Genomic DNA, 13,563 nt, shown 5'->3' with positions numbered 1-13,563 from the left:
ATATCCCAGGGGTCCCTTCTGGATCTGAGATCCTAGGATCTTTCCCAGAGGACATTGTCTTCTCTGGATGAATGTGGTCCATCAGAGGGGATGACTGAAATCTAATATGATACAATCACATCACCTTTTCTTCCTCAAAGTTATTACTGTTAATGTCATGCTCTCTCAAGAAAAGCTATGACAGAGATAGCATCTCCTTCGGCAGCATCCTAGCTCACAAACCTACACTTTTACCCTCTGTGATGCACTTTCCTCATAGCCATCTTGTGGGATGGAATGGTGAAGGAAGGATGGTCCCTGTTTCACAGAGGGGCAAACCAAAGACCAGAGAGAGATCAAGTGCCCCCCTCCGAGCCCATCTCTTCCTCCAACAAACCATGTTGCCTCAAATGTTTTTCATAAAACAGATCATTCAAATACTATAACTAGAAGCAATTCCTTATGTTAGGAATGGATAATTCTACCCAAATTTTTCCAATGAAAGCTGACAAGGGGAATGTAATTTAATACAGAACAAGTCATTACTGGTAAAATTCCAAAATGGAGAATAAAATGCAGGAACTGCTGGAGAAGTCTATATAAACAGAAAGAAAGAGAAAACAACCCAAAGCCACACTCAGTATACAAATAAAGGGAAGGAAGAAGACCATGAATAATGCTGGGGTGGGTAGCAATGAGCCAAGTGCACAGGTAACTGGCAGCAGTGATCATAGGGGAAATCCAGAGAGCAGGTAAGAGTGCCCTGAGGAACTGGTAGAGGCAGCCATCACTTTGGGCTGAAGAAATCTAGGAAGACTTCATGGAAGAGGTAACACCTGAGTTGGGCCTTAAGGACTAGGGAAACATGGGGGGGGCTGCACAAAGGCAGAAGGGCTGGAGGGGGGCATGATGAGATAGGAGAATGACAATCAAGTTCCGTTTGGTTAAGATGTAGATGATGTATATGGGAATGTCATGGGAAGTTAAGGCTAGAAATGTAGGTATGGACCCTGATAGTGTAGAGCCTTGAATGTCAGGTGAAGGAATCTGCATTTGATCCTATAGGCAATGGGGGCCCCTGAAAGTTTTTGAACAGGCAAGTGACCAATCAAACATGTGCCTTAGAAAGATAATTTGGGTAGCTGGGTTAAAGATGGTCTGGAGCAAGAATGCTCTTAACTAACCGAGGGTCCGTAGACAGTCTGTGGTTAGTTTTCAGGGGAGTTAAGAAGTTGGATGGAAAATATATTTTGATAAACACAATCCTCTATATCTTACGTTAGGTATTTAAAAACCTAACTCTGAGATAGAGTCCATAGACCTCCTCCTCAAAGAGCCAGATTCCATGCCAGCACTGGGGGTCATCTTTACCAAAATCCTGGGCTGGAAGGGGAAGAACAGAGAGGCAGAGCCATTGCAACAGTCCATGTGAGGGAGCTGGTGGCTATGCAAGTGGAGAGGAGACTGCATTTCTACTAAGTTACTACAAAGAGTTGGCTTTTCCCCAAAGCAGGTGCTGCTTGCCAAAGGTGGCCTAGGCCCGAAGCTCCAAAGCCCTCTTACATTTATATAGGGTAGCATTACAGATGTGATCTCACCTGAGCCTCCTAACAGCCCTACGAGGAATATAATAGCAATAATTACAATGATGGCTAGTATTTATGTAGCACCTACTATGTGCCAGGCACTGTGCAAAATCAAGTGCTTTACAAATGTTACCTCATGTGATTCTCATAACAACCCTGAGAGGCAGGTACCATTTTACAGCTGAGCAAACTCAGGCACACGGACGGTTAGGTGCCTTGCCCAGGGTTACACACCTAATAAGTATCTGAGGCTGTACTTGAAATCAGATTTTCCTGAACCCAGTGCTCTATCTACTGCTCCACATAACTGCAGTAACCCTATTTTACAGATGGGGAAACTGAGGCTCACAGAGAGCAAGTGACCTGCCCAGGATCACACAGCTAGTACATGATCAAGGTGGCATTTGAATCCAGGTCTTCTTGACTCCAAGTTCAACACTCTTTCCATTATTTCAAACTGTTATGGTAGAAGACTTTGACAAAGATTCGATGCGGAATTAGAAGACAATAAGGTAATATTTACAATCGTTTACTAACTCTTCTGGTAGTACCTTAGTGACCTCAGTGTTAAATGGATGACCAGGATGTCATTCTGGGAGGATCTGCTTGGCTAAATGGGTTAACTTAGAAATAATATTTTCCCTGAGCTTGATTGATTCACATTAAACAACCCTAATACCTGGTGTTTGTTTTTAATGAACATTAAGCAATTCATTATGAAATCATTAACTATTCTATCGGTGCTTTTATACACAAATACAAGAGAGAACAGCGATTTCTTAGAGAAGTCCTCAGAGAAGAAGTAATTTTACAAAGACCTTGGTTAGGAAACCTTTCTTTCTCCTAATGGATAACATTTGGCTTTGGAGAATTTAAATGGGATGGATTCTGACCACTGAGTTCATTTTCCTTCTGTTAAACTCGATTTATTAAAATTGAAATATCATTTAAAAGTACTCACAAAATGTTCGGAGTGTTTACTTGTCCTTTCAACTTTCTCTTTCTTTTTAATATTGCCTCAACTTTATCTTTATCAAGATCAAATAAAGAGTAAGCCAGCCCTTGCTGGGTGAAATATGTATTCCCTTATCTCGAATTTCACTCAATTCAGACACTTGTATTTACTTTCTTTTTTTCCTACTTTATTTGGTTAGAAAATGATAAATCTCGTTTGCCAAAAAAGGGACAGACAATTCTTAACTAGTGACTTTGGACACGTCTCTCCTCTCTAGGGGCCTTCGTTTGTTCCTTGAGGTTGGATCAGATGGGCTTTAAAATCCCTTCCAATTCCAATGATTCTGGTTAGGAAGTGGTTGCGACGGTTTTTCCCATTGTCTTGGTTTCGAAAGAATTTCTTTTGAAAATTAACATTTTTTTTTGAAGAGAAGAGACCATTGCTTCCCAAAATACACTCATATCAAAAAAACCAAATTCTCACCTGTGATCCAAGAACAAAAACTTCCATTCCAGACTATGTCTTGAGGTAAATTCTTCACCAGGTTCATCAACAGGGCAAATTTCCTGTAGAAAAGTAGGCATATATGGATGTGCATATTAAAGCAAAGATTATAATCCTAATCGTAAATATATTTTACATCTATGTTGTGCTCTGGGGTTTAAAAAGCACTTCCCTTTCCCTTCACATGTGCGCAGCCCTTGGGAGAGAGGGAGGGAGGAAGGTATAACATGGACCTAAAGGGAGAAAACCTGGGCTCAGAGCCCAGCTCTGCCATTTGCTAGTTGCGTGACCTTGGACAAATCACTTCACTTTTGTATCTTAAAAACTGTAACATGAGGGGACTGGATGCTCTGGCCTTTAGTTAAGGGTCTTTCTTGGAATTCTAATTCTAATTAGATTCAATTCTAATTCCATTCTAATCTAAGGTAACTATGGCCCAGGGAGGACTTTAAATAGCTGGCCCAAAGCCATACAGCCAGTAAGTCGGTCAATAAGCAAGGATTTCCAGTTGGACATGACCTTTGTGTTAACTAGTCTAAGCCTGTCATTTTACAAATAAGGAAACTGAGGTCCTGAGAAAGTAAGCGAAGTGAAGACAAGGGGCAGCTGCTAAGCCTCTTAGTGGGGAAAGGCACTGGGCAAGTCACCTTCCCTTGGGGACCCACTTTCCTCTTCTGTGAAATGAAGTAGAGCCAGACAATCTCCAAGGTCCCTTCCAGCTCTGAATCCTAATATATTCGTACAGACTTTGAAAAATCTCCAAATGTGGATGTTACTCACTCAAGCATGGCCATCCATTCAATTGAATAGCTGGGAACCCAAATCAAATCTGACTTCCTATTTGGCATCGTGCCTTTTGCCATGTTGTGCTATTAATGAGGAAAGCTCCCTTCTACCCAATTTTGGCATCTAATCTAAACCTCTATGAGCCTCAGTTTCCCCACCTGTAACATGATTAGCCATAGCTAATCTCACAGATCACATGGGATATCTGTGAAAGTGCCTTGAAGACTATAACAACAAACATGTTCTTTTAATTTTTTTTAAATAATGAGAGTCAGCATGATATAGTGGACAGAGTCAGACTTGAAGCCAGGAAGACCTGGGTTCAGCTACTGCCTCTGACGTGGCCTGGCTGCATGACCCTAGGCAAGTCATTGAACCTCTCAATGCTCTAGGTGACTCGCTAAGATTAGAAGTTACTGAGCAGGTGCCAACCGATATTAAGCGAAGGGAATAAGCATTTATATGATGCCTACTGTGTGCCAGGCACCAGGCTAAGTGCTTCCCAGATTTATTTTTCTGGTCACATCATTACTACTAAGTGGCCAAACCTCTCTGTAATCATTCAACTACCTTTAAACATTGGGGAAATTTTGCCAATGCACCTCCTGACCTGGAGCACAGTTCAGGCAGGGCTTAATATTCCCTTCCTGTACCAGAAGTATCCTATGAGCTTCGTTTCCCAAGTATCTCACCGGATTCTTCTTCTCTGCCCCAAACAGACTTTTAAGTGCTCAGGACCAGGCCTCAAAGCCTTCCATTGATCTCCCTCCTGCCTGAACAACTCGCAAAAGGGAAAGAGGAAAAGGGTTGCATGGACTGGTCCTCACCAAAGCCTTCGAGCCTCATGCCAAGCTGGCAAGGAGGGATGGCTCACCTTTAAAAGCTGGGGCAAGTTGAGGCGAACTGTTGCTATCAGACAAAGTGGATCATCCTTGGGGGACTTGAACGCCTTGGCAACCACCGCCTCAAAGTCACTGCAGGATGGTATAGGCACTAAAAGAAATAAAAACACATAGAAGGCTAATGAGTAGTATTCTTTCTCCAAAGTGAGGCCCACTTATCTGATGCAAAAGCCGATCTACCTGCCCTAACACCAAGGGCTACTTGGCTTCCCATCTTTAATCTGCACAGTAACTCAGAACCCCGGGCTCTCTTTCTGCCCCCGATACCCAATGTAAGTTTATCGGCCTTCTTCGGGAGACTTTGTGTTACTGCCTGTGTTCTTGACCTGTTGATGGACAGCAGGCAGGCAAGTCAGCTGGCCCCAGGATCAACTGTTTTTCAGCCCCTGTAAAAGACACATGTCTTCCCCCAGAGGCAAATGCAGCCATGTAAATATCTAGATATCTAGGGGTATCAAGCTATGATTTTTAGAACCAAGAAAATAAGGCATCAAGTGCTATTACACTCCAACTTCCAAAGCAGCACGTCAGCCAACCCCCTCTGCGGCTTTTACGATCTTTGCAGCTTCCAAGATTCCCCCTGTAATAGCTCTCATCCTTTTCAGTTATTCCTTTTTCATTCTTGTAATGAAAAGAGTCTAGGCAGGCTTGGGTTCATGATGCCTGGAGGTGTACTGCACTGGAGAGTTTATTTGATTTGTACATTTTTGTGTTAACCTTCAGTGGTGAAAATCTTTCCACTCAGGTGACTGATTGCTGTACTAATGAGAGAAATGAACTTTAGAAACCTGCTTCATTGTTAGATGCTCAACACAGACAGCCAAAAAATGGGTTTTTTTAAAAAGTGCAAACCACTAAATTTTGTTCTTCGTTAATACAGCTCTCAGTTTCCAAAGTCTGGTGTTCCAGATAGGACAGCCTTGTCCTGAAAGAGATACTGAAGGCACCCAGGGTACCTGGGTACAGGAAGGGGGCCAAAAATCTGAAATTCAATTCCTTAAATACTTAGAAAGTGGCTACTCTGTGTAGTCAGGCACTGTGCTTGGTGCCAAGGCTAAGAAGGGGAAAAAGAGCAAGGCCCCAGTGTTCCAGATACACACCAAAGAATGGGAAGCCATGTTGGGTACTAGGATCCAAGGAGGATCCAAGGTAAAAGTGAGGAGTACAGACAAAGTGCTCTAGGAAAACATTTCAGGAGAGAATCAAAGAGAAGAAACAGAGACAAAAAGAGATGAGAGAGGGAGGAGGGAACAGACAGAGACAGAGACAAAGACAGACATTAAGAGAGACAGAGACACAGAGAGAGAAAGACAAGAGAGACAGACAGACACAGAGAGAGAAAGAGAAGAGAGTGAGCTCATTTCCATTTGAAGGGAATAATGAGGGAAAGTTTCATGGAGGAAATGTCACCAGAGCATGGTCCTGAACATGAAAGAGAAGACCAGGAGGTTGAAAGGGTATGGATGCTCCAGAAATAGATCCAGAAGGAGGAGAGAGCGGGATGAGATGAAGGAGCACCTAGCAGTCCTACTTGCCTGGAATGGAAACCACCCAAGAGAGTGGGAACCAGACTGTACAGTGCCTTGAATGCTAGAATAAGAAGTTTGCATTTTATCCTACAAGTGATAGGAAACTGAAAAGTTTGGGTTATTCAGAGTTGGAGAATATAAATAGGAGTTCTGTGTCTACAGCCTGTTTGACTTTGGGTCAGTCACTTAACAGCTCTGGCCCTCAGTTTCCTTGCCTTCAAAATGAGGGGGCTCAATTAAGTGAGTCGAATGAGACTCTCCAACTCTAATATGACATTCTATGATTTGCTGAAAAACTTTTTAAAAGAGGGAGACGTAGTAAGAAGATGATTTTGGCAGCTATAAGAAGAATGGATCAGAGAGGGGAAGAGACTAGAGTCTGGGTAGCCAATTAGAAGGAGATCGTTACAAAAGTGTAGGTGAGAAGCAATGAAGGCTGCATCCATGTGGGTGGAGGATCTGAAACAGGGAGACCAGCATAAGTAAGAGGAGGGAATGGGCTTGAGCCTGGAGGTAGTTGGATGTTGGGACAAGGATAAAGAAAACTCAGGCCTACTCCCAAGTTTTGAGGGCGGCGATACCATCAACGGAAACAGAAACATTGGTGAAAGGAACAGGTGTTGGGGTAAAGACAATGAGTTCCATTTGGGAGGTGTTGAGTACGACAGGCCAGTGGGATATCTAGGCAGAGACGTCTAACAGGAAATTAGAAATGGGAGACTGGAGCTAAGAGGAGAGATAGGGGACGCTGACACATCTAAAATGTGCTTACACACATAAGTACACATAAGAGATTAGGGACTTATCAGTTTAGGAGTGGGAAGGATATCACAGAAAAGGAGTGTCCACAGAAAAGAAGAGGGCTGATGCTTTGGGGCGAACTTCCATTTAGGGGATCAAAAAAGAAATATTAACCAGTAAAAGAGGCTAAGGAGTCGGAGTGGGTTAGACAACAGTGTGCTGGAGTAGGGTAACATCAACTCATGAGAACCAATTGTTAAATTCCTCAGAGGAACAGACTATTCAATTTTTAGGGTGAGCATCAGCACCTCAGAAATCAACAAATTCAACAAGTCAGAGCTTATCTATTGTTTGGTTGATTATTTGGACTTAAGAAAGTGATAAGAAAAATGGTGATCCCACAGATTAAACGTAAAGGTATGTTGCACCTACATTTTCTTTGAGAGAGATAGCTGGTGAACATCTGCTAGCCTACCCCTGTTTAAAAAAGGACGAGAAAATGGAGAGCAATAGGTAGAAGAAGGAGGATGTGGGTGGTGTAAAGACTGTAAGAATCAGATTTGGGGCCAACGTTCTAATACCGTTGCGTAGGCAAAGTCAGTCCAGGAGGGGATAGCATGTTCTCAAGAATGAACTTCTAAAAGCACAAGGAGAAATGATTCATTGGAGGTCATAGGCCAGCTGACCACTCGGTAAATATACTGTAAAAGAGGGATCCTTGCACATGCACAGGGCCTGCTGGTCAGCCTTGGACTTTCTTTGATTTTTGTGATATTCCTGCCCTCTTTTGGTTGTGTCTTCACGATGAGCTGAGCTGAGATAATGTATGTAAGGCACCCTGTAAACCTTTAGGTGGAGCTGCAGTGGATATCCATCTTCATGAGTTCAAATCTGGCCTCAGACACTTACTAGCTGTGGGACCCTGGGAAAGTGACTTTACCCCATTTGCCTCATCTGTAAAATGACCTGAAGAAGGAAATGGCAAACCACCCTAGTATCTTTACCAAGAAAATCCCAAATGGAGTCACTAAGAGTCAGATGTGACTGAAACAACTGAACAACAAATCTTAAGGTGTACTATACATGCAAGCTGTCACTCTTGCTCATATTATTAGAAGAAATGCTCAGGTGGTATCTGAATGTTCTCAATGAGTTCAAGTTCTTGGACCTTTAATCAAAGGCAGGATGAAAGCTCGTTGAGATTCTGTGACCCTTGGCTCTATCCCTTAGTAGCTGTGTGAGCTTGGACAAGTCACTTTACCTCTCTGTGGATTTCAGTTTCCTCCTATGCTAAATGAGGAAATTGGTCTAGATCTGGAGTTCTTAACCTGGAATCCATGAACTTGGTTTTAAAATATATATATATGTATATGTGTGTGTGTGTGTGTATATATATGTACGTATATATGTATATACATATGTATGTACTGATAACTGTGTTTCAATATAATTGGTTTCCTTTCCAATCCTATGTATTATATCATATGCATTTAAAAACATGATTCAAAGAAGGAGACATTAGGCTTCTCTAGACTGCAAAAGGGGGCCAGGGCACAAGGAAAGTGAAACACCCCTTGCTTTAGAGAAACACTAAGGTCCTTTCCTACTCCAATATTACTGATTCAATATCCTAGGTGCTAAAAGAGGTGAGATCATTGAGAAGGATAAGGCAGCTAATGGTGTTACAGAAAGGTGAAAGAAAATTAGAACCGAGGAAATGGGAATTGAATCTGACAATTAAGTCAAATTACATAGACGCTAAAAAGCTATTTCAAGAGAATTTGGAGCAGCAAAGGCAATTGAAAGAGGCTGAACAGGGAATGAGGAAGCAGAGGCAGCAAGTGTGGAGAAAAGACCAGAAGACACAAGTTCCTGAAGCTTCCTAACCCACCAGGAGGCCCCTCTCACATCTGCTTCATTAAATCCTGTCCCTCACTTTCCCACAGGAATTAACTGAAAATTTACCTCTCTTGAGAAGGCTGGGTTCTGACTCTACTTACCACCATTCCTTTTGGCACTTGGTTTCTCATACCATAATAAGAATGCTCCTCTCCTGCCTCCTCCTGACAAAGAGGAGACCCTGGGCTCTAAAAGCAATGTCATTATACAGTGAACATGCTGGGGAGGAACTCCCCCCGCCGAGTGAAAAGGCCTCAAGTGTGGGCCTACTGACATCATCAGTGACTGGAACCAATCTGACTGAGGTCAAAGAGACTTGGCACCAGGTTGGCCACAGAGTGTGGCCTTTTCTAGCCACAGTAACTCAGGGAGACCATCCATGAAGATATGGAAAGGTTGTGACCTCTGTCAGTGGAGAGACCACCCACCCTTTAAAGTAATAACAAAAACTAGCATTGATACAGTGACTTAGGATTTCCTAAGCATTTTCTCCACAACAATCCTATAGATTCAATGGTGTAAGTTATCACTGGCACCATTTTCCAGATGAACAAACTGAGGGAAAAAGAAATGAAGTGATTTTTGCTCAGGGTCATGCAACTCATAAGTATCAACGATGTGGAACTATACACGGAAAGTTACAAAGGCGTTCATATACTTTGATCCAGCCACGCCATCCCTGGGTTTATAACCTAAGGAAGTTAACAACATGGGGAAAGAAACCATCCTTCTGCACAAAAACATTCATCACAACACTATTCATCATAGAACAAAACTGGAAACAAATTATGTGCCCCATGACTAGGAAATGGTTAAATAAACTGTGGTACATGAATGCAATGGGATATTATTGGGCCATAAGGAATGGCAAATATGAAGAATACAGAGAAATACTGAAAGGCTTGTGTAAAGGGATACATAGTGAAAACACAAATCAAAAGAACACCAGAAATTCTGACTATTTGCAAGAAATTAACAACATAGAGTAGCTGGTTAGTCCAATGGTCAATGTAGGGTCTTTCTTGTAAAAGTGAGTCCCCATGGGAGTTGTGTGTATATATGTGATTATATGTACTTACACATACATGTATTACATAAATATGTGCATAGCATAAAATCTTTCTCCCATATTTCCATATTTTAAGTGTATCACCTGGGGTTTGACCCCAGATCTGACTTGCAGACCAGCGTTCTTTTTACTCATTATTCACCATTTCCAGTTTGCTCCCATACCCTGGTTTAGTCACTGCCTGGTCATTTTCTCTAGCTGCTTAATTATTGTATATGTTTTGCCAATCTAGTTGGGGAGACAACTCCTAGGACTTAGGTTTTTTTAATTTCTTTGGTGTCCTCTATGCCCATATGAACAAAACTGAGAACAATTAAATGCTGCACTGGGTTTGCTTGCCTATAAGAACAGTAAGAATTAAGAAAAGGGGGAAACAGACATGGATTAGGCTGAGAAGGCTCTTTGTGAAGGAGGCGAGATCTGAGCAGGGCTCAGAAGACTGAGGTAAAAATGGAGGGAGAGAAAAGAGAACTGGGATATTTAAGGCAGATGGAACAGCATGAACAGGATGAGGAAAGATTTCAGAAGAACTCTTAAGAGTCATTGTAATCATCCTGCAGTCAGTGGGGGGACTGCCCAGGCTGGAAACAAGAGAGGCTGAACACTCAAATGGTCAAGTAAATGGTATTTTTCCTGCCTGACCTGACTGCCCAGTAGGAGCAGATCAAAGAGACAGGAGGAGCTCTGAGATGGGTACTAGGCGAGAAATGAGTTTGGAAAATGAATCAAAGGCAGACTAAAAGTACAGTGAGTTGAATTAGGCTTGGGGTTATTTTTTTAAAAGGACTCTGACCATTTGCTGCTTTGAGAACGATGCTGTTTCCTCCTTGGTGTCTAAGCTAAGTGTTTGCTGACACTTGGTATTTCATAGGGCACTGGGCAAGTATATTAGGGCAAGGCAAGTATATTACTCCTAACCAGAAAAAAAACTTCCACAAACTTTCTTCCTTCTGTCCTGAGGGTCAGTGTTTTGTCTGTGGGGCTGAGATAGCTTTACCTTGTGGGACTTGCTGGGATGGAAGCTCTATGAAACCAAAACGTCCTATAGAAACTGGAACCGCTATTCTCGTCATTATTACAGCTACTGCTAATAATAAGTATGGATAGAAGAAGATGAGTCATCTTTTTTAAAATACCCGTATGAGATGGGAGAGGGAGACAGGCAGTGTTATCCTATAATCTATGAGTGAGAGACTTAAAGGCCCCAGCCTGTGACTTTCCAAAAATCAGAGGTAGAGGTAGAAATGGAATTGTGGGTCCATGGAGCGCACACTGGCTAGATCAATCACCTTCCCTGATCTACAGTTAAGTGGCATACACCCTTCCCCGATATAACTATAAAGCAATTTGTTTGGCATCTGAAAGACATGATTCATAAGCTTCTATATGCCCACATATTTAACTTTTCATAAGGAGATGTTTTTATCATTCCAATCAGATTGGAAATTGTTCCGGGGGAAAACCCTACATTTTACTTCTCTTTGCTTTTCAAAAGGTGCTTAGTATTATTTTTCTTTAAAAATTAAGTCTTTTTTTAAGTCTTTTTTTTATTTTACTTCATAGTTATATCTGGAAGGGGAGGCAGAAGACATGGGTTTTCTTGATTCCATCACCTGCTAGTCATGTAACAGCAAGTGATTCGCTTCACGTCAGTTTCCTCTTCTGTAAAATAGAGGAGGGACATCAGGAAAGGCCTCAAGTGGCACTTGAACCTGGGGTTTGAAGTAGGTTAAGAGGGGATAGTAAAGAAGGCGTACATTCCAAGCATAAGGGACTGGTTTGTGCAAAGGCGTGGAGATGAGAGGTGATATAGGAAAAAATCGTACCCCTAACCTCTGCCCTTGTCGGACCATACCAGGACACCACATTTTAGGAAGGATATTTACAAGCTGCAGCATGCACCTCCTGATGTGGGCAACCAGGAAAGTCAAGGGTTGTGAAACCACGCCACATGAGGACAGCCTGCAGAAACGAGGCCAAGGATGGGGGGGTGGGGTTTCTATCTGTCTCCGTGAATTTAAGGGGCTGTCACTTGAAAAAGACTGGTCTGCCGTTTGTCCTCAGAAGGCAGAACTAAGAGCAGTGGGTTAGAGAGGTAGATTTGGGCTCACAGAAAGCGGTCCTAACAATTCGAGATTTCCAAACATAGCCAAGGAGTCCAAACATATTCAAGAGGTAGTGAGTTCCCCATCACTGGACATCCGTGAATAGTAGCTGGATGATTACTTACTAAGAACCTTGTAGAAGTGATTCTGGTCTAGGTAAGAGGGGCTAGATGATGTTTGTAATCCCTTCTGAGTCTAAAACTTTGTGAATTGAATAAATTCCTATTATTTCCTTATTGCTAGGGTTTGTTTTAGAATATTAGCTCCTGGAAGGACTATGTTTCTAGAAGGACATGACTTGTACAAGAATTTTTGTATTAACTAATGTTTTATGGATTAGTGGGTCCTATGGAATAGCTCTGAGGAAAGAGCTTGGTGGTAACAAAGGGATGGCTGCAAGTTTCCTAGTTACTGTGGTGTACCCTTGACATTCAGAATGGTAACCCAATGCCAAGTACTGCATATAATGAGTAAGACATGACCTTTCCATAATACGATAAGAAATCACGAGAGAGAGAGAGAGAGAGAGAGGAGAAGAAGAAGAAGAAGAAGAAGAAGAAGAAGAAGAAGAAGAAGAAGAAGAAGGAGGAGGAGGAGGAGGAGGAGGAGGAGAGAGAACAAGGGGAAGGAAGGAATGAAAGAACAGAGGAAGAAGGAAAAGCATTTAAGTGCTAACTATGTATAGGTACTGTGCTAAGCATTGGGGATTCAACTAGATGTATGCATATTCCACAAAAATATTCACAATGGATACATAACGTGAAAATTAAAGATCACACCTTTAAAAAAATAGAAAGAAGTCATTTACCTTTCACAACTCTAGGTAGATGTATTCTTACTTAACCAAGCAAAGGATAGAGGCAATTACAGAAGACCAAATATTTTCATTATATGAAATTGAAAAGTTTCTGCACAAACAAAAATAATGCATCTGGAATAAGAAGGAAATCAACTAAATGGGAAAATGGTTTGCATCAGATTCCTCAGATAAGAGTTTGGCATCTTGGAGATAACAGACAACTAAGAAAAATATCTAAATCATCATCATCATAATATATAATATCCAAATATGTCACCAATTCGATACCAAAAGCAATTGCTACGAATATGCAGACATATTTCCAAGGTTGAATGACAAAATATAACAAACTCTCCTCCTCAAGGATGAAACCAAGAAATTTACTCAGACAGCAGAAAGCCAATCCCACCATGGTAACAAAGAAGTTTATACATGTTACCAATCCAGGGAGCATTGACATCTTCAAGCTTTCCCTCCTGTTAGGCCTCCCTACGAACAAGTTCCCCAAGGCAAAATTCCTCTTTCTCTCACTCACATTAGCTGCTCTGCCTCACTCTCACTTCCTGACCAAAATCCATTCACCAATAAATAAGTGGACAAGGAACATGAATAATTCTCAAAAGGAGAATCCAAATTATTAACAACTATATGATACATATAGTTTCCAAATCACTAATAAGAGAAAAACAAATCAAGATAACCCTCAAGC

General features: G+C 41.8%; 1 protein-coding gene across 1 annotated transcript in view; it reads right to left on the bottom strand.

Moving 5' to 3' along the window:
- The window catches only part of LOC140516449 (neuronal PAS domain-containing protein 2-like), a 79,314-nt gene that overhangs the window by 37,018 nt on the left and 28,733 nt on the right, over positions 1-13,563 (bottom strand). Inside the window, exons 9-10 of the mRNA XM_072627431.1 lie at positions 4,685-4,803; positions 3,004-3,086 (exon numbers count right to left, since the gene is read on the bottom strand). Of these exons, the coding sequence (XP_072483532.1) occupies positions 3,004-3,086; positions 4,685-4,803 (202 nt within the window). The remainder of the gene's footprint in view (positions 1-3,003; positions 3,087-4,684; positions 4,804-13,563) is intronic.

The sequence above is a fragment of the Notamacropus eugenii genome, chromosome X, assembly GCF_028372415.1.
Source record: "Notamacropus eugenii isolate mMacEug1 chromosome X, mMacEug1.pri_v2, whole genome shotgun sequence".
Classification (NCBI taxonomy): Eukaryota; Metazoa; Chordata; class Mammalia; order Diprotodontia; family Macropodidae; genus Notamacropus; species Notamacropus eugenii.
The sequence above is the reverse complement of the archived record's forward strand: the minus strand, read 5'-3'. Positions and strand labels throughout refer to the sequence as shown.